Source organism: Centruroides vittatus, unplaced genomic scaffold (genome assembly GCF_030686945.1).
Source record: "Centruroides vittatus isolate TY-2023 unplaced genomic scaffold, ASM3068694v2 contig_717, whole genome shotgun sequence".
Lineage (NCBI taxonomy): Eukaryota > Metazoa > Arthropoda > Arachnida > Scorpiones > Buthidae > Centruroides > Centruroides vittatus.
The window spans coordinates 831,379-851,543 of NW_027122456.1; the positions used below are offsets into that span (position 1 = coordinate 831,379).

Sequence of the window (20,165 nt, forward strand, 5' to 3'; positions counted from 1 at the left end):
ATTTATATATTTTTATTTATTGTTTTCACGTTTCAATTTATTATTTGGGGCATTTAATTGTGTTACTTTACCTTAAATTCTGTGTATTTGTTGTTTATTGGGATGGGTATTGTTTAGGGTCTGGAGAATATTAATTCACTTTCCATTATTTGAAATGGAAAAAATTGATTTGGACTTCAGACAATTCAGAGTTCGAACAGACTCCTGTAACAAATTAAATTTAAAGAACAAGGCACCACTATATATTTAAATAGATGAATATATAATTTTTTTTAATGTAATATAATAAAGTAATTAATTTACAATATTGATTTGTTCTTAGTGAAAAATTAATATATCTGAAACTTTAAGGATAATTGGCCTCACTTGCTCACCAATAAAAAACATTTTTGAGTAAAAGCTAACTTGTTATAGGAAACAACAGTATTGTCAAAAGAGGATGACGTATGCATTACCAGAAATAGCCAAAATTTCAAAATAATATAGTAGTTTAAGCAAACAAGCATCAAAGTTTAGTCTACAGTATCTAGGTAAAAAAATGTACAATACAATAAATCAAAAACCATCCAAATAATTGGTTTTAAATGCCATCCATTTCTGAGGATATTTATTAATTTGCTCTACATTACTATATTACTTATTTTTCTTCTTATTTTTATTAATTTTGTCATTATTAAAACTTTTTGATATAAAAGACTAAACGAAATGTAAATAATTTTTATAGCTATAATTATTTACAGAAAAAAAAATCATTTTAAATTACAAAAATACAGAGTATTAAAGTGTTATTAAACTCTTTGTTTGAACTGCCAAAAGTAGTCAGGACCTGAGTATTTTTTATTTCTAGTTATTTCAAAACTTCTTTGAAGTTTTAAAATAATATAATTTCTAGCTTTAAGTGTAAAATATTCCAGTAAAGTTAAAAATATTGTTTATTAATAATATCACTTCTTACCAGATGACTAATACCAATTAAAAGAATTTATAGACTCAAATAATATAGAAATTAATTACCATTCCTGTTAATTTTCCTGCAATTAGAATTAATAACAGCTAAGAAAATGCTTTGTCAACAACTATAATTAGAGTTTAAGTGACTCAGATAATTTGAAATAGGACTTAAAAATAAAATACCTATAAATAAAGTAACACAAAAATTGTAAAAATAAGTATAACTGAACAGTGTGTATGGTCCATTCACTGTACTTCATGCATGATACGAAGAAGTAAATAAAGTAGCTACTTCATCACTGTATACTATAGAATATATCCCTCTGTGTTACCTGTCTGACTGTAGAAGCAACAGCAATGTCCTAACAAAAATGTGAACCTCCATTATTATAAATTTAGTCCCAGATAACTGTTAGAAAAAGAGTACTGCTTTTGCAAACTATTCTTGCAGAAGCATGTACAAAGTTATAGCAAAATGGACTATATTTAAAAAAAATAGTTTAGTTATACATAACAAATTTTTTTTAAATAAGAGAAAATACTTTCACATTTACAATTAAAGCGCTGAATCGTTGACCGATTATATGCATTTTTCTAAATAAGTAAACAACAAATAACAAAAATGTGCAAATAGTAACAAATTAACAAGATTACAAAATTAATAAAATGATAAAACACATCATAATGATCCTGGCCACATTAGAGTTTGTAAAGAGACCTACATGCCATAGATAGCAAGTCTACATCTCTGTAGTTAATACAGTTGGAATCTCTGCTAGATTTACATATCTCCAAGCTTTCCGAGTGCCTAAGCAAGTTAAGATCTTTTAGTCAGTCTTACGACCCCAGTGTCCTCCCAATTAATTTTCATCTCCTACCGGGTAAAATAAGCCGCCGAAGTTTATTGCACGAATTCTGTTAATTATCAACGTGCGGACTCGATATTTATGGAGTGAGCTTTCTTTGCGAACCCCGACGTGACCAAGATTGTTACAATACGTTTTATAATTTTATTAATTTCATAGTGTTGTTAAACAAATAAAGATGTTTTAAGTGCAAATAAAACAAAAAGTGCTATTTTTTTAAAAAAAAAAAACATTCATTTTGTATTATCGAGCATGTTATTAAGTTGATAAACTTTTAAAAAATGAACAACGTGGCTAAATCGATTCAAAAAGATTTATAAATTTAGTGTAATTCCTAACACAAAAGCCTAATTTCTTACAACTGTCATTAAAACTTACAATATAGATATTGAATATAGTTTATATTTTATTAAATGTAAATTAAATATTGTTTAAATTAAAAAAATATATATTTTTAAATAAATGAAAATCTTTCTTTTTACTTAACTTAGTAAATGCATATATTTTTGTTTTAAATTTAATAAAATTTAAATGACTTAACTAACGTTTGTAAATTTATCTATTTGGAAACTCTCACTAGCAACCGTTTGTGTGTTTTGAAAAATTCAGACATTATTTAAGGAGTCTTAAAAGAGTATAATGTAACAATATTTTAAACTTACTGTTCCTTATTGAGATTTCTAGGACAATCATTTGGATCTTCTCCAGGAAACTCATGAGGATAAAGCTGGATGGAATGAGGATAAAATATTTGCATCACCTGTTAATAATATTAATTTTTTTAAAATTAATTACATCATAAAAATTAACAAAAAAAAAGTATTTTCAATTATTTAATTGCAATTTTTAATATAATGAAATATACAAACATGACAAAATTAATTATATATATAAAAAAAACAAGAAATTTGAGGAAAAAAAAAAAAATGTAATATGTTGCTTTACTGGTGAAAAATTATAAAATAAATAGTTACTAAGTATTTTTGGTTACAGAGATGAGAATAGCAGAAATACAAAAATTTAGAATTGTAATGAGACAAACATCAAAGATAAACTAACGCAAACTAAATGTAACAAAATCTTACTAAAATGAGCACGAAGGATTTCTATTGTGCAGATATCTGCTAACGAACGATGTGCCAAATTTGACCGAGAAGAATATATACCTAACAGAATAGAAATGGGTCTGGAAACTTCCAAATACAAATATAATTTAAAGTTCATTAATTAAGGTTGAATGTTACTCACATCTCGGATAAACTTGCACATTAACATTAAAGGGAAAAAACAACTGTTGCTAAACGAGTATAAATAATGTATGTAATGAGTTGTAAGAGATAAACAAAGATATGAGAAGAATACATAGATAATTAAAAGCTCTTATCTATTCCGAACTGGTTTTCACTTTTATGGTTACATTACGGATTGCAATGTCTCACAAATTAATTATGCACATTAATTATTTATTATCAGAATTAATTAGTTTTTGTTCATAAAAATACCATAAAATATTCCTTAAAGAGCTTCAAACAAAATAAGATAAACATTAGTGTGCCAGAACAGTCAGACTTTTTAAAGACTATTCTCTTTGGTAATAGATCCAAAGCCGAGATTCGGTCTCTAAAACTTTTATTTCGTTGTTTTGCTTGGGTTTCTTTATTGGACTGCAATTTGAAAAAGTTGTAGACGTATAAATTCCCACTGTCTGTATCTTCCTTAATCTCGAGAATGGAGTTACATAGACGAAAGACGAGACCAGATATCGCAACTTTAGGGGCAGGAAACCCCAATTAACTATATATACGAACTTCTGACGAAAAACAAGTCGTGTTATTTCAATTCAAAAATTTCCTCCGAAAGATGTTAGATAGATGACCGGCACGATGCCATTCTTGAAGGAAAAGTATGGCATGCCACTACAAATTTGAGGTGGAGAGCCCCTGTACATCACACACATTTAAATTATATAAATTAAAAATATGATTAAAAATTGCTGCCCGGCACTGCAACCATACCACAATAAATAGTAGTATTTTTAATCCTAGATTTATTAATACTTTACAAAAGAATAAATTTACATATATTATTATTAATCTATATATCATTAAAACTTTGAATATGCTAGATACTCAAACTTTTAACAAGTCTCTGCAAATTCATTTTATTTATAATTTAAATAGCATTTAAGAAATGAGATAACAGTATTCATCGAGCGTAATGTTTATTTTCTGTTTTTATGGTCGAGACGACGTCGCCACGCCTTTTGCAAAACTCAACGCCCGCGTGATGCAATACGCTACCGCTAAAAGCAAATACTAGACAAATTTGCTTATATATCACACGCAATCCTCATCCTACAAATTACGCAATTTAAATCTCGTATAAACTAAACGGGCTAAAAAACTACGAAATATATTTTGTTGGAAATACAAACGGGTTTCACGATTAACCAGCAATTTTGGGATCTTTACGATCAGAAATGGGATATTTGTCATTAATTTCCAAGAGCTGTCTTCAACAAATAATATATTAGTACATTAACATTAATATAAATTGTATAAATAACATTTATATAAATTGTACTGTAAATTGAACCCAAAAATGATCCTTTAAAATGATTAAATGTATTAATTCTCAATATAGAATGAATACTAGAAACTTGAATGATGATTTATTATTAAGGAATTATTTATTTAAGGATTTATTAAGGTAAAAGGAAATTTATCATAGAATTATTCCAGTTATAGTAATTATATTAATTATTAACAACAGCACTGACTTATCAGTAATGCAGAGTGATGTATTATTTATTTGTATTAATAGCTAAAATATTAGTGGATATTATTTCTATAATAACAATAATAAAATTTTTATAAATATTTTAGCAAGTAGTAGCCAAAAACATTAAATTATCGAGAATAAATTAAAAGTATAGACAAATATTTACTACAATTTTAAAATAATAAAATTATAAAAACAGTTATGACGATAATTTAACATTTATTTCAAACACGGGAAGACATTTATTTGAAAATTAGAATGAAAACGGTATTTTTTATTATTATGAGACAATTTACGTTTTTTAAATTCTTTTAAATATTATCTTTCCGTGTCTAAAAAGCAGATTTCTTTTGTTGTTAACCTTTAAGTTAATGACACAGTGACCTTGACTTACACAGCTATGCTTGTTTATATACTGAAAGGAAGGTAAACAATAGAAATTCATAATTGTCTTAGTAATTTTTTTTTTAATTTAGTTTAATTTTCTTTGAAAATTCTTTCCAAAAGATTTCTCTCCAAAAAAGCAAAATTTTATTATCCATAATAATAAAATTTTGCTAATTTTGCAAAATTATATTATTATGGATAATAAAATTTTATTATTATTCCATAATAATAAAATTTTATTATCCATAATAATATAAAATTTTGCTTTTTATAAAAATAAAAACAACATCCAGAAATTCAGAAATTAAACTGAATTCATTTTTTTTGGTTGCCGTAAACTAAATATATTAAAAAGATTAAGTAAAGATTCGTAGTCGAGCTGTTATAAGTAGAGTATATCATATAATTCTCCATTAAAAAATCAAAACAGCTTTAATTTATTTTGTAATTAATTCAGGAAAAATAAATACTAGAGACAATTTTGTAAAATATATGGTTACCATATGATCAAAATAGAACCAGCTACATAGAGTTCATAGAACTGATCTTCATGTCAAGTTGATCATTAATATATCTCACGATCTACTCTTATATGAGGATAAACTCTACGAACTCTGAAAACAATTGCATTATATAGAGTTCGCCTTATAGCCGACCGTAATCTACTTCACCTCTTATAGAAGTCTCCCTTAATGTGTCAGAAGCTAAATGGTTATAAGTAATCAGAAATATATTCTTGAAAAATGTATCAAATGACCGATCAAAATAAGTTTAAAACTCCTAAACAATACAAGAACGCATTGAAAAATAATTAAAGATACAAAATTCAACAAAAACTAGATCAATTTTAGTACGAAATAAATTACTTTTATTACAAAAAATATAAACTAATGTAGCCTTTAAAAAGGACGTCGTAAAATGTTTTTAATAGGATAAACATTTTCAAAACTACAAATTGCTTCGTCGTCAAAAACTTTCAATTACCGTACTTTAATAGATTAGAATGCCGGACGTTAAGAGTTCACGATGCTTTAATTATGGAATAAAAAATATTTCTTTCAATTTAATTTTAAGTTATTTTTTAAATTGAATTCAAAACTGATTTTTTTTTTTCTCGAATTAAAACTTCTGGATTTTTATATTTTTCAAAAGCACCAAACAAGAAAATTACTTGACGTTTTTTCTTGGTTACTTAATTTTTCTATGAAGTAATTTTACTTCTCGTTTATTTCTGTATTTTCATACCAAATGAAAAATCCCTGATATTCTACTCTACTCTGCATTTATGCACCATCAATTCACAATGGTTATCGCATATTTTAGAAAAAAAAATTTGCAGTTTTAGAATTTATTTTAGTTGTTAAAACTTTAATTAGAATATATATTTAAATCATCATCAAATTTACTTAGTATCATTAGTAATTTTTTATATTATATGGAAATTTGTAAATAATAGACTTACCTTACAAAAATCGATCTGTTGAATTAAAGCATTGATCTCGGGATCGAATAAATCGTGACTAAATATTAATAAAGTCTGTCCGATTCCTTCGGCCTGTCGTAACGATTCGATCAGAGCATACAGATACTGTCCTCTATTGTGAACTTGAACAACGATAACAACATCTTTATACAGCAAAGGTCCGAATTTCTGTATATTTAAAACTTTTTGTTCTTTATTTATTTCTTGTATTATTTTTTTCAATTCATATAACGAGGATGGCATAGTATGATTAACAGAGTTTATGATTGCACTAAAATTAGCAAAGAAAGCACTATCCAATTCTCCGTATTTTGCGTTGCGGTAGAAGAAATCTGGTTTGTAACTAACTATTCGTAGCTGCAGCCATAAGAAAGAGACTATAAATAAAAGAAGCGCAGTCTTCACAACCTGAGTTAGATGTCGGCGCAATAATGCAGTACACAACCGCGCCGTGGCCATTCTTTCATCTCATCTGCGAAAAGAAAACGGTTATTGAGTAAAATAAAATAATTACTTAAAAATATATATATACTTCAGTATAACTTTAATTATCGTTTTATGAAAGTACTCTTCCTTAATTTAGATTAAAAAACAAACACTACTCATCTAATAAATAACAGCTGTTCATATAATTATCTTTACTATTGAATCCATTAACGTTGATAAGTAATGTTTAAAAAGAATAAACAGCTGCCGTTTTTCTTGATTAAATTACAAACCAAATGCTTTAAAATATTCTATAAATATTCCATGTTAATTTAATCGAATTTATTATGTATAAAATGAACAAAAATATTTCTTTATTATGGATAATAAAACTGAATTCAAAACTGACTTTTTTTTTACATTACATTAATTTAATCAATATGTATGATAAATTATTAATAACTAACTTGAATAAATTTACAGCAGATTACAATTTGTCATAAATTGATTCAACTTAATTATTAAACATACGTAACACAGAACGAGTGCCATCCGTATCACATTTTCTAATAAAATATTCATTTCAATTATTGGAAAAATATGTTTAGCCAATACGAAACAATATACATTAGGACCGCATATAGTAATTACGTATTTAAACAATTAAGAAACACATTATATTATAAAAATAGCTTTATATAACGATATTAGAACAACATTAAAATCATCAAGCTAGTTAATATAATAATTTAGAAAATAATAAATCATCATGAAAATTACCTTATTACATCTACTTTTTATGATAACACAATCTTAAATATTAATAGATAAAGATATGAAAGTTTACTTATTCACGGCCTGCTCGTCCATCCGTTCACCTGAAAGATTTCTTCAGAAATTACAAGATTTAGAGCCGAGATTTTTAGGAATTAGAGAATTGTATTAGATATAATCTCCTTGTAAAACTTTGTATTGAATTACACACCCGTTTACACAACCTCTAGTATTATGTTACGACAATTTCTAACTACATTGCATCACACACGTTTAGCATCACCGATATAACTGCATTCTCAAAAGTAAAAGTCATAGTACATTGAGTCAGAATTCCCGATTTCCATAAATATTCATAAAATAACTTGATACGTGTATAAAGATGCATTTATAATTGTAAAAAGATATCATTACAGCCAATATTTTTTAAAAATTATATTGAACTGTTACAATTTTAAACTACTATTAGTCAGATCTGATAAGCTCTTTGCGGCAATTTATTCACTTTAATTATACAGTTATACTAAAAGTTTGATTTAAATCTGCTTTAAGTTATATTAAATGAAGCAATTCATGTAAGTTGGCTTAAAATCTAAATGATGTGTATGTTTAGACCCACAGAAAAAAGTTTCCTTTTAATATGATTTTGTCATTTCACCTGAGATTTTGGATGAAATTTCTAATAAAAGCTGGAACCAAATAGTTTGTATTTAACTTTTAATAATTAATAGAAAAAATATAATAAATTTAATTCTTAAAAATGATTAATCTTAGTCCCTGTAAGTTGAAACTTACTAAATATCCATTTTACATATCAATTTATAACTTGGATGTTGTTTGCTTCTTCACTTGCTGCCGTATTTGAATAAAAGGAAATTCAAACTGCTTGTCAACAAAGCCAAAAACAAAAATGAATATACTATTATTTAAATATGGCACCAAGTTTTTTTTTTTTCCATTTCCAAGTGATGTATCAGCTTTCTAACTACTTAGTTCACAAAACATATAAACTCTACAACAGAAATAAGAACTTATCCATTATTTTGGTTAAAAACAGACTCCAAAGTAAAAAGTTTCTCGTACGATGGCAAAATAAATGTTTACCGATTGCAAAATGATTGAAGCGTATTGACAGGATTCTTAGAATTTGGTTAAGTTGTCACTCGAGATCAATACACGCTTCCTATCTGGTCTCGATTTTTTTTGTCGAATGAATTAGACGTCGCACTTAGATTCGGTGCTATTTCCTTATTAAAAAGAAATCGGCCACGTAATTATCCTTATTTTGTGAAGAGATTAAATAATCCATTTACGATACTATGAGTTACATTTCTATCTCTTAAAGAGTCTTTGACAAAAATAAAGAATTGACATCTCAACAAAGTAACCTTCCAAGTAATAAATTTTTAAAAATTTACATGTCAGATGTCAATTTATAATTTAAAAATTATTATTTCAATTCGATTTTGAAAAGATTTCACCTGTTATTTTCATAATTTGCTTATCTGTTTACAATCACTTAACTAAATACAGCAAGAAACATTTGATATTATACAATCAAAACTGAAGGAGTTTATTCCTAAAATACTTTTTCCATATGTTTTCGTAATAAAATAAGAAGAATTTATTCTGTTTTTGTCTTAAAACTCCGGATTATAAAAATAGAAAATCGAAGAATTAAATTACTTTCGTTTCGATCCGTACGAACGATAAAAATAAACTTCTATTTTTCCTCCTTAGCAATCGATCGAACATATCTTCGGAAGAATAAACTTTGTTTGGAAACAAATTAAACTTTCCTTGCCAATTTGTTCTAAACTATATTTAAATTTAGCTATAAATTTGAAATTTTGTGAATTTCAAACAGAACAGTCTAAATTTAACCTGACCTTATTTGTCATTCGCTAGTAACGTATACATATATTTCATTTTGTTAAAAATAGTGGAGTCGGTAAGAAAATACAAAGAACTTTTAAAATTGAAAATAGAACTACAAATTTTCTGTCATTTCTTTTTAATCATAACTACTTCACTTGTCAAACTTGGCATTAAACCGAAGTGACCCTACATTGTAATTTACGTAATATTCTACCAATTTCGATAAAATTACAGGTAAATGTATAATTATAATCGCCGGACTCGAGAAACCCGATTTTGCTTGCCTCGAACTCGTTCGCTTTTAAATTAATACTCGCCCTATTAGTGTATTAAATGAATTAAAATATAGATCGGAGAAGCAACGAGATGCCAATAATTAAATTAGTCTTAGTGGTAATAATTAAGGTAATGGAAAATGAACTCCAGTCTCTCATAAATGTGATTTAACATATACTTGCTTAAATAAATTTATACCAAATAAATATATAAAGTGTGACTACTATGTGATAGTTAACTAGTTAAATAACTATAAATAAATAATATCTTTAAGTTTTAACATAAACTAATATCTTTGTGTAGTTAGGCAGCCATCTTTAGGTTTTGAATATAATATTTAAGTTTCATATTAAATAAAAATAAATCCTCACAAATATAAATATTTTACAAACCAATTAATATTCGGTTGACACTATACACTTACATGCATGCAACTTGTATATATTTGTGGGTTAGAATGCAGATTCATATTTAATTTTTACAAAGAAATTTCGATTCATCACAAGAAAAATATAAAATAGCTATTCAAAAGCAAACGTAGGAAGAGTTATAAAAATAATCAGCGGGAGATACATTCAATTTATTTACTAATAGTCCATGATTTTTAAACGATATAATTGCTTATGCGTCCCTCGATTGCATCAAAAAAAAACTCTTTCTACGTAGGATATTTAAATCTCGTGCAGTCGGAAGACCACTTCCACGCGAGAAATCCTCTACCGACGACAAGGACTCGCACCGAGTTCTCATAAATGCATATCGCAACATGTTTCTTCGGCATTGTGAACTTCGGACACAATGCATTTTTATAAATTTTTTTTTATATTCTAGTTCGACGAGTTTATCCTCTCGTCTCCGAAAGTTCATAACGCTGCAAGACGACTTACGATACACATTAGTCGACTGCCAAAATATACGGTTTTAGATCTTAAAAGCAGAAAACAAGAGTTAACAATTTAAATCTGCAACGTCAGCTTAAACATTATGTAATCGATATTAAGCAATGCTAAATCTAATACAAACCTAGGTTAACGTATAAACGACTCCCACCTTTGGTTAATAAAGTAAAATAACGTTAAATGTCTAACGCAGACCTCGAAATCGTAATATTCCGCCCATACCGCGACGCCCCAGAAAGTGTCTAAACTTTAAAATATCTGGTCATAAATTACTCGACTGACAGTCTTAGAATAAAATGATATTTTCATTGTGCAATCATTTATTTGTCAATGCCTGTAGATAACGATTAATCGAAAGAGGAGCTATTTTAGTTCGGAAATCGATAAAATAATGGACTTTAAAGTGGTTTAAACTGTATTTTTTGCCGATCGACATCGACTAAACTACACATAAACGAAAAAAATCCAAGTTATGTAACTGAATACGTAAGTACGAAAGGTCAAAGAACGTTCGTTTCCAGTTACGAACCTGTATTGGAATTTTTATATATATATATTTAATTATTTATAACTTTAGCTGGAAGCGAATAACTAGTAGCCTAAAACGGAAACTATTTAAAAAAACAATCATTAAAGTTCGATAAATAAAAACACTATAAAAAAAGAGAGAGAGAACGTATATGTACCGGTTCCAGTCGCCATGTTGTGTAATCAGAAGTAACAGTGGGCGTCATTCTCGCGGTAGTTCCGCGCAAACTTTTTTCGCGGGTGAAAATAACAATATTTTTTCAAAAACTTAGATCAGTGACACGTTCGACAACGAATAACAAACCGAATGCTCACGTTTTAATATATAATGCACATTTTTCTAACTTTTACAGTAATGGGCAACGGAGCGCGGCGACCGTATACAATACGTCCACAACGTAAAGCACGCACTTTAACAACGTTTCGCGTGCGTTTGGCATAGGAAAAAAACATACAAAATATATTTTAATGGAAATAAGATAACGAATCATTCATAATTCAGGATACACGCGACAAAGCAGTAAAAGTAATATTTATATTATGCAATCGATACATAAACACGAAGCGACGAGCGAAGCGACGTCGCCGCCATCGGTCGCGACTCTAAACAAAATTTATCAAGCTTATTAATCGTAATTTAATTTGTCCATCGTTCGGAATAAACAAACGTTTTATTTCTCTTTCAATCTCGTAATTAGATTTGGAAGTTTGGGGTAAATTAACACGGGAAACGGAAAGGGCAGTCTCAAAAACAAGATGGCGGCGACCCAAGGTGCGATTTGTTTACTTTTGCCGTTTCGTTATTTTAAATGGATAAACTTTTGTAACATCTTACCGTAGTGACTTTATTTTAAACTGGAGAGAAACGATTCGGCCGAAATTAGCGATCGCATATTTAAAATCGTTTATAAACTCGTATAACGAGGAGAAATTTCGATATAAAGACTATTTTCTCGAATCTAATACATTCTAAATGAGAAAATCGAAAGTTAAACTTACTAGAGAATGAATAAACGATAAAAAGTCCATTTTCTTCTTGTAAACGTCTTTAAGAACAGCTGTTTAAAGTCAATAGTGACCCTTTTTTTTATATTATTTAGCCGTGGCCTAACCGGACGACGAAAGCAACATCCTCTCCACCGCTTCCATTTCCCTGAAACCGCGCCCTCTTACATCCATTGATGAAATCGAGATGGCAACTTCTCCCTCTCTCGACATTCGCTCGAGTTCCGTCAAGCGTTCATACGATAAAATTTAACCTTTATTAATAACTTTCGACCGATTTAAATAATTTTAAAACACTCGACTGGAAAAAAATAGCTACGTAACTAGGCGAAATTCATTTTATATCGTAGCGTGGGAATGCCTTAACTGTGGATAACTCGTTCGGTGTATTTTTAATATGGAAGCGTCGTGTATTAAATTGCTATTTATTCCGTAAACTTGTTTCTGACTTTAAATTTTTAAAAAATGCAAACCGCAGAAGAAGACAAATTCGTTGATGTTTTAAACATTTTTGTGTAAATTACATAAAAATAATGTCTGAAGAATCGATTGTTTTGTTTCTCCATGCATTCGATGAGGCGAAAAATGTGAAATTTTGGCACATTACAATAATTATATTTTCTTTTAACGTACACTAAACAATGGCGAATATGATTATTTAAACTTTAATTACATTTTAGAACTGTATAAATTTACATCACCGATTTGTAGACAATTATAAAGATGCGGTCCCGTCCTTCACCACCCGGCCGCCCCATTGTGGGTTTGTGTCCTCTTAGTGCCCACAAGGTGGAAAGGTTTTTTTTTTTTAAAAAAAAAGTTCATCTTAATGCCTAAAAGCAAAAGGACTTTTTAAAAAATTATAAACATGTAGTATGCTTTGCTAAAGGGGAAGATTGTTCATTTCTGAACGAAGATCTCTCCCACTTGTCTGAAAATGGCCGAACTTGTTTGTATGCTTTGTTCAATAAACTGCATAAGTAAATATAAAAATTTTAGTAGCTTTCAAGTCCGAAACCGGAAGTGACCATATTTATATTATTGTTTTTACAACTACTTAGTAAGAAATTTCGTGAAATTTGTTGCCGTATGACCTAGAAAATCAATAGCTTGAGAACTATCGATTGTACTGTACATTCTTGTGTATGCCTCGTTGAATTGGAGCTTAATATTAAGGCATGTTCTGAAATTTAAAACTGTTTACCAATGATTGAGAAGATGTAAATTATCTCCAAATTCAGTAATGAGTGATTCGGGCAATTCTCTTATATTTTTGATTTGGATTGCGAAGTGATAGAGTCAGCATCTTCAGAAGCAAATATTCTATTCATATCGAAGAATTATTATAATATGGCCGCGTTTCTTATGCAGCGAGAGTGTAGCGAAATGACGTCACGAGCAGTATTGGCCAATTAGAAACCAGTTTCAGTGTGTTCGCTATATAGCGCTTCTCAAGCGCTGCATAAAGAAACGCGGCCTATGTATTACAATTTTGGATTGTCTTACGGTCGAAGAGTTAGAAATCATTATATAGAATAACAGATAGGAAGATAATCGACAGTAATGAATAAATATTAATTATTTCAAATTGTGTACTGAGAAATGGTAGATTAGTGCGTCTACCGCTCTGGGGATTCGGGTTCGAATTCGGACGGGTCGAAAAAATCCCCAGAAATTTTTCGGGGTGTGGGTCCGTCCGGATATGTCGGGTTCCGTTGCTCACCGCCCGGCCGCTCCACTGTGGGCCAGGCCGGACCCAATGTGGGTTTACTAAAAAAGTACCCACAGGGCGGAAAGAAGTTAAAAAAAAACAATCTAAACGTAATTACCAAAATTGAAACCAACCATAGAATATTTACGCACTGTGCCACATAAATTAATATTATCGAAAAATAATCAATACTCATTAATTTTTATTACTCTTTTATAACAATTCATTATTTAATTTAAAAATAATTAGTACTATTTTTAAATATTTAATTTAGGATTTGGGCTATTTTTTTGAAATTTCTTTATGGCAATTCTTCGTCTTCGATGTAAATTTTGAAAGATGGCGCACGAAGCTCAAACTCGTGTTCAAACGGCGTTAAACAATCTTCTTCAAGATTTAGATAAGTCGCATCTTAGAAAAATGCAAGTAAGTAAACTTTTCACGCTTAGGAATTAATTTAAATTTGCCCATTTTTATTTAAAATATAAATACTCTGATAAAAGCATGTGGTTCGTGATGTTTTACGAACCACGTGTACAGATAATATACAATAAATATATAAGATACTGATAATTTAATACTAATTCGTGTAAATAAATGAAAGTTGTTCCGATCTACAGACATTCAGTTATTTTAATTTTAAAATATAGTAATATTCGAAAACGATAGATGGCGCAAGTGTTACTTTCGTATCTTGAATGTTAACACTGGGAACAGATGATGGCTCGTGTTTTACTGTTTACTCCCTTCTTATTCTTTAAATGAGTAAGATTGCAGATGTGAATGATGCTGTTGGGAAAGGTAAGATTCAAGCTCCGAATGAGGGGTTTTTCAACCTCTCTAATTGTAATCCCCTTGTACAGTGGAAAAGTCAAGGGAACCATACCTGTACCCTTCACGAGATATTTGCCTCCAAAGGTTAGTCTTTAACACGTATCAGTACACTGCCTATTCTCCATGCTCTGCGTCGTCAAGGTGATTCTTGACACTCCTTGTGTAGTTGTACACTGAGAGTTTGGTCGCGGGTTCCCACTGCGTTCGGACGGGCTGGCACGTGGAGTTCTCCGGGTTTTCTCCATGTTTGTAACACCCGAATAGGGGCCAGTTTCCTTTAAAAGACCTCCTGGAAGGCATTATTCGGAAACTGATTCACAATCCTTTCATAGTCAACATTTCTGAGGTGCCGGATAAAATACAAGAAGAGTTAATTGAAATGTAACACAATAGTAACTGCAAGGATACTTTCAAGACAGGAATTAATCTTGAAGATTTTTGGAGCCATAAAGCTATTGCTTTCTCTAAAATTCAAGAAATTGCTTTACGGTACCTAACTTTATTTTCAGTCACATATTTATGCAAGCAAGGATTCTCAGTGCTTTTGATAATTAAAAGTAAACATCAAAATCGGTTGGATGCCAGTGCCAACATGCGTTTGGCTTTGAGTAGCACTGAACAAAGAATTTAGCAGTTTGTAAACACTATGCAGTTACAAAAATTGCACTAAAATAATATAATTAATGTAACATTTTTGCAAATAATATAATACTCTTGGTTTTGAATAATTTTATACATGTTTAATTTATAGAACAACCTTATAAGAACTTATATTACTGCCAAACAGCTCGTGGTCCATGGCAAGAGAAAAATTTTGATAAATGGTCCGTCATCACTAAAAGGTTAAGAACCACTGCTCTACAGCCGTGATAGGTCCCAAATGTCTCATTCAGAGCTTGAATTGAGCCCCTTAACAGAGCTGTAGAGCATGCCCATAGGAACAAAAAAGTCAAACCACCAGGCTCATCTGCTAGTTTTAATATTTTTTTTTGATAGTTATTTTTCTCCTAACTCTTATAATTTCATGCTTTAATTTTTGTTTTAAAACATGAAAATATAAAAAAATTACGTTGTTGATGTGCACGATAACCTGCTATAATACAGTACAGCTATTTACAAAAATTTCCAATATTTGATTTCATGTTCTAAAATAAATATACTGTTAAAAATAGAGCCCTACTGCACGTAGCATTATATAGTAGCGGTACTACACAAACTGTGTCTGCAGACCAGTGCTGGTCTGTGAAAAGTTTATCACTGATACAGAATTTTATATAATTTTGAGGGAAAGCAAAGAGATTAGTAGGAAATTTCCAAGCATATATGTATATATTAAACTGTTGTAAGTAATAAAATGCATGTACCTATAAGTCTTTTACCGGTATGTGTCTCGGAACAAAATATAAAATAAAATAAAAGTCCATTACAAACGTTTTCCATTGTGGTTCTCCTTCAGGTAACTTGAACTTCCTAATTGATAAAAGGCTTATAGGCATTTTACATTACTCCAGTGTAGTAATATTTCTATTTTTGTTGTAAACAGTTTAATATATACAAATATGCTTGGAACTGTTGAATTAAACTTTAATATCTCACTGTGATGATTTCATGATGATTTTTGAACATATTATTTTTAAAATATTTATATTTATCTAGAGTTTTGAGGATTGAGTTTCAAATATTCTTAATTTCTACTCGTCAAAAATTATTATTTTTTAATAATATAAGAAAAACATATTTTTATAGTTTAATTTAAGATTTTTCGCACTGTTCTTCATTTCAGATCATTTATTTTCATGTAATATCTTAAGATAGAAATTTTCAATAAAAATTTAGATTGATTGATTAACTTTATTTTTATAGGGTGACATGCATAGATGTGCTGCAAGGTGTTGCGATTTAAATACGGCAAGTATGGAGGAAGTTCATCAATGCATCCAAAACTGTTCTAAAAATGTATCGGTTGCACAAAGTTATGTTGAAAACGAGTTAACAAATTATCAGGTAATTATGTTATTCGCCAGTAAAACTCATACAATCAATCAAAATAATTAAAGCTATTTTCAAAAGAATATTTATTTAGGAAATGCTCCTATTTATCAAACTTTATGATGCCGCTAATTATTTACATATGCTGCAAATGAACTCTTACGACTAAAAGTACTACCGAATAATATTTATAGTGTGGCCAGAAAGTTGCTTGTCAAATAGGGACTTACTTGCACTTTATTCAAACAGCTGTGTGAAAATCTTCATTTGTTATTGACTGTGCATCCAGGATACTGAATATTTTCTTAAACTTTGCCAGCAGCTTGATGTAAAGGTTTTGGAAAGTGAGTGGTGACGACGGAAGCTGAAATCCTGTGCAGCTTCCCGTCTTGTTCTGTCAACACTGGGAAGCTCCACGCAGTGTTTGGGGGTCAGCGTGATTACTTCCAGTCATTACCGTGCCCGAAACAATAAGAATGCCAGTTACCCCCATTTGGAAATCAACTTTTTGGCCGTACTGTATAATAAAAAAATTTTTAGTATATCTTAAGCATAATTTATACCTTGCAGTTTCCTACACATAAGCTGGAGAAAGCTGCACATAATTTGCTTACTCCACACCTGGATGAATATCAATTTGCCATTTCCAGCCCAGTTGAACTATTAGAGCAGCTCAAAAGGATTGTAGTACATTATCGTTGTGGGACTTTCAGTTGTCGTACCCATCCATAGAACTACAGTACTGAACCGAAAATCGGAATCAATTGGGGACTGGGGTTGTTCAGATTAGGGATTTGTTCCGATTACGGATTATGTACAAAAAATATATTAACCTGTCCAATGTTCAAATTTTTCTTAGTTGCGTGTCACTTCGTGTTGAATTTTCGTCGATTTTAAGCCTAACGAAAATTTTTATAATAATAATCGAGGCTATTGTATCGTTAAAAATTATTTCTGCATTTTGTACAAACAAAATAAATATATTGAAGAATATAAAAAACATGAAAATTATACTTTAGAAGTAAATTTAGTATCAAAAACGTTCGATTCAGCACGACACAGTCTGACTGAAAATCGTTCCGATTACCGGCGATTCCGATTACCGGGGTTCCGATTTACGAGTCTCTACTGTACCTCCTTGTTTTTCTTGCAGTTTCCACTTAATCTACAGAGTACAATCTACTGTTGTTTTGATTGTACAGTGCTATCAGTCATGGCAAGTTAATGATTTAATTGCAAAAAAGTTACGTTGCATACAATAATAGTTGAAGAAATTCATCAAATACACGATAATTTCTTAATCAGGTTGTGTCCTTCACCATATAGCTAATTATGGACTTGATAAAAAAAGCCGCCTTAGTTCCACAAGGCAAAAGAGTCAAAACAGAAAATTAAAAAGTATACCCTGTGCTTACTTGTAATATTCATAACAATTATTAATTATAAATGATAGAATATTCTGTTGTTATGACTCTTTAATATGAAATATTTCAAAATTATTTCAATACAATCATTCCGACGAAATAAATGCTATATAAATGCTATAAATATTACACAATTTAATTTCATTATATTCAGTTTTTTCATTCTGATTTTATATTCAGTTCATATTATCATGTTTCTCAATTAGTTATCTAAAATTCTAATTAAAATATATTCATTTCTTTCTTTAAAATAGTTGTTAGAATGCTAAAGCTTTGGTGCATATAAGTCTTTTTACGTGCAATCTTTACAAATTAACTTATAGATTTGTCACCCCAGTTTTAGTCAGATGAGCAGCGATGTTGAGGAAAGTAAGAACTGTTCGTCACAGGCAATTCTCTACTTAGAGAACATGACTTCATCATCGTCGTCATATATATTTCTGAATGTCTCTCTTTGCTATAGAGAAAAACAGAAATAAATGTTGTAAAAAGTAATTGTTCAAATACACAGTGTTACATTATGTCGACCGTTTCACACAGACAAACCGGCAAGTCTTCGACCACTTCCGATCTTCCTTTGTAGGCTTCTCGAAGGACGACGTAGCCGTCTTGCCGATATGCTTGTCGTAGCACGGTGTACGTATCCGACGGGTTTCAAATTTAATTTTAATTTGTAATTTATATGTTGGAACATTTTCCAAATTCAAACACTATGATTCCTGATGATGGCATATGAATGGCTCAAAACTGTTTTAGAGTTTTTGTGTTATTTTGCTGGCACTAGAGTGGAATTTTATATTTTGCTAATTAAAGCAATTGTTTATACTTTAGACTAAAATTATTTACAAATGATTTATTCATATTTAATTTGTTAGCAAACTTATTAATATATTAATTGCCGATCGATTTCAGGGAAGAATAGAACGTTGCGTACTACAATGTAGGGACAACGTTCAAGACAAAATGAGCACTTCGCCCTCCGAGAAAGACATGAAAGCGTTCGAGTCTCAGTTTCACGACTGCATCGGAAAGTGTGCCGACACGCACGTCGAATTGTTACCTACTTTACTCAAAAAGATGAGAGAGATGCTAAGTAAAGGAAATTATTCTCCGGAGACAAGCTAACACAGAGAGAATATTTAGATATTAATTTTTTTTTTTTTTCAATAGAAACCTTTAATAAATTTTCTGTTATAAAATATAAGAATATTTAGTTTTAAAGCTAAAATTTAGTTGTTGTTCAATTAAATGACAATTTTTCTTATCAAATTTGTTACTTTGTTAAAATCAACGACATCGATTCTGGTAATATAATAGTCCCATACTACTAAACGGGCTATTATTTTTACATTTGTAACACCTAAATAGGGGCCAATTTCCCATAGAAAGTTTGCCCGGGAGGTATTCCCTTGGCAGATTGCCCATATGTTGCTTTTCTGTATACAAACGAAACAGCAGAGTTTTCTGGGTGTACTTTACATGTCTAACACCTGAATAGGCACCAATTTCTTATATTCCTCTCGGGGATACATACCTCCTCTGTCATGTGTAAACTATGTACAGTACATCTAATTTTGATGTAGCCATCGCTGATAAGTACTATGGAATTTTTAACACACAACTATTTTCACACTTTGTCATGTAAATAGAATTGTTTAAATATAAAAAACGTAGGGTGATTCAACGATCGGGTGATCACAGTAATGTATAAGAGTTTTTAGAAAAAATTCTGAAACTGTTAAGAATTGTACTACTTTTTATGCTCAAAATGTCCCCAGAAATTGCCAAAGTTTTTCTTTTAAAATTACTTTCTCTATCGGAAAATATAGTGAACCGTCTGTTTAAATTAAAAGCAATTAAATGATTTGTTTCGTTTCGAGAATTTTAGACGAATCCTTCCAATGATATTAAATACATCTGTAATGAATTTAAGACAGAAATTATTTAACATAT

At 29.8% G+C, this 20,165-nt stretch overlaps 2 protein-coding genes across 3 annotated transcripts in view; one reads left to right on the forward strand and one right to left on the reverse strand.

Annotated features, from left to right (window-relative positions):
• The window catches only part of Mgat2 (alpha-1,6-mannosyl-glycoprotein 2-beta-N-acetylglucosaminyltransferase), a 34,742-nt gene extending 22,306 nt beyond the window's left edge, over nt 1-12,436 (reverse strand). The window contains exons 1-3 of the mRNA XM_067276818.1: nt 12,249-12,436; nt 6,448-6,940; nt 2,480-2,577 (exon numbers count right to left, since the gene is read on the reverse strand). Of these exons, the coding sequence (XP_067132919.1) occupies nt 2,480-2,577; nt 6,448-6,927 (578 nt within the window). The 5' untranslated portion in view covers nt 6,928-6,940; nt 12,249-12,436. The remainder of the gene's footprint in view (nt 1-2,479; nt 2,578-6,447; nt 6,941-12,248) is intronic.
• Nucleotides 12,437-14,282: 1,846 nt separating this feature from the next.
• LOC136980595 (protein FAM136A-like) lies at nt 14,283-19,481 on the forward strand. Of its 2 annotated transcripts, none has more exons than XM_067276738.1 (3): nt 14,283-14,391; nt 16,663-16,803; nt 19,125-19,481. In XM_067276738.1, exons 1-3 carry the CDS (start codon nt 14,305-14,307, stop codon nt 19,335-19,337), a joined length of 441 nt encoding a protein of 146 aa, XP_067132839.1. In that variant the 5' UTR covers nt 14,283-14,304; the 3' UTR covers nt 19,338-19,481. The 2 variants fall into 2 exon arrangements, with proteins under 2 accessions (XP_067132839.1, XP_067132840.1); XM_067276739.1 differs by lacking the exon at nt 14,283-14,391 and adding an exon at nt 14,676-14,766.
• The last annotated feature ends 684 nt before the right edge of the window (nt 19,482-20,165 follow it).

Bases quoted from the DNA above. Each gene is read 5' to 3' on its own strand.
- LOC136980595 (XM_067276738.1), top strand. From the start codon at position 14,305: ATGGCGCACGAAGCTCAAACTCGTGTTCAAACGGCGTTAAACAATCTT. The intron at 14,392-16,662 runs GTAAGTAAACTT...TTATTTTTATAG, and splicing joins CGCATCTTAGAAAAATGCAA to GGTGACATGCATAGATGTGC. The intron at 16,804-19,124 runs GTAATTATGTTA...GATCGATTTCAG, and splicing joins ACGAGTTAACAAATTATCAG to GGAAGAATAGAACGTTGCGT.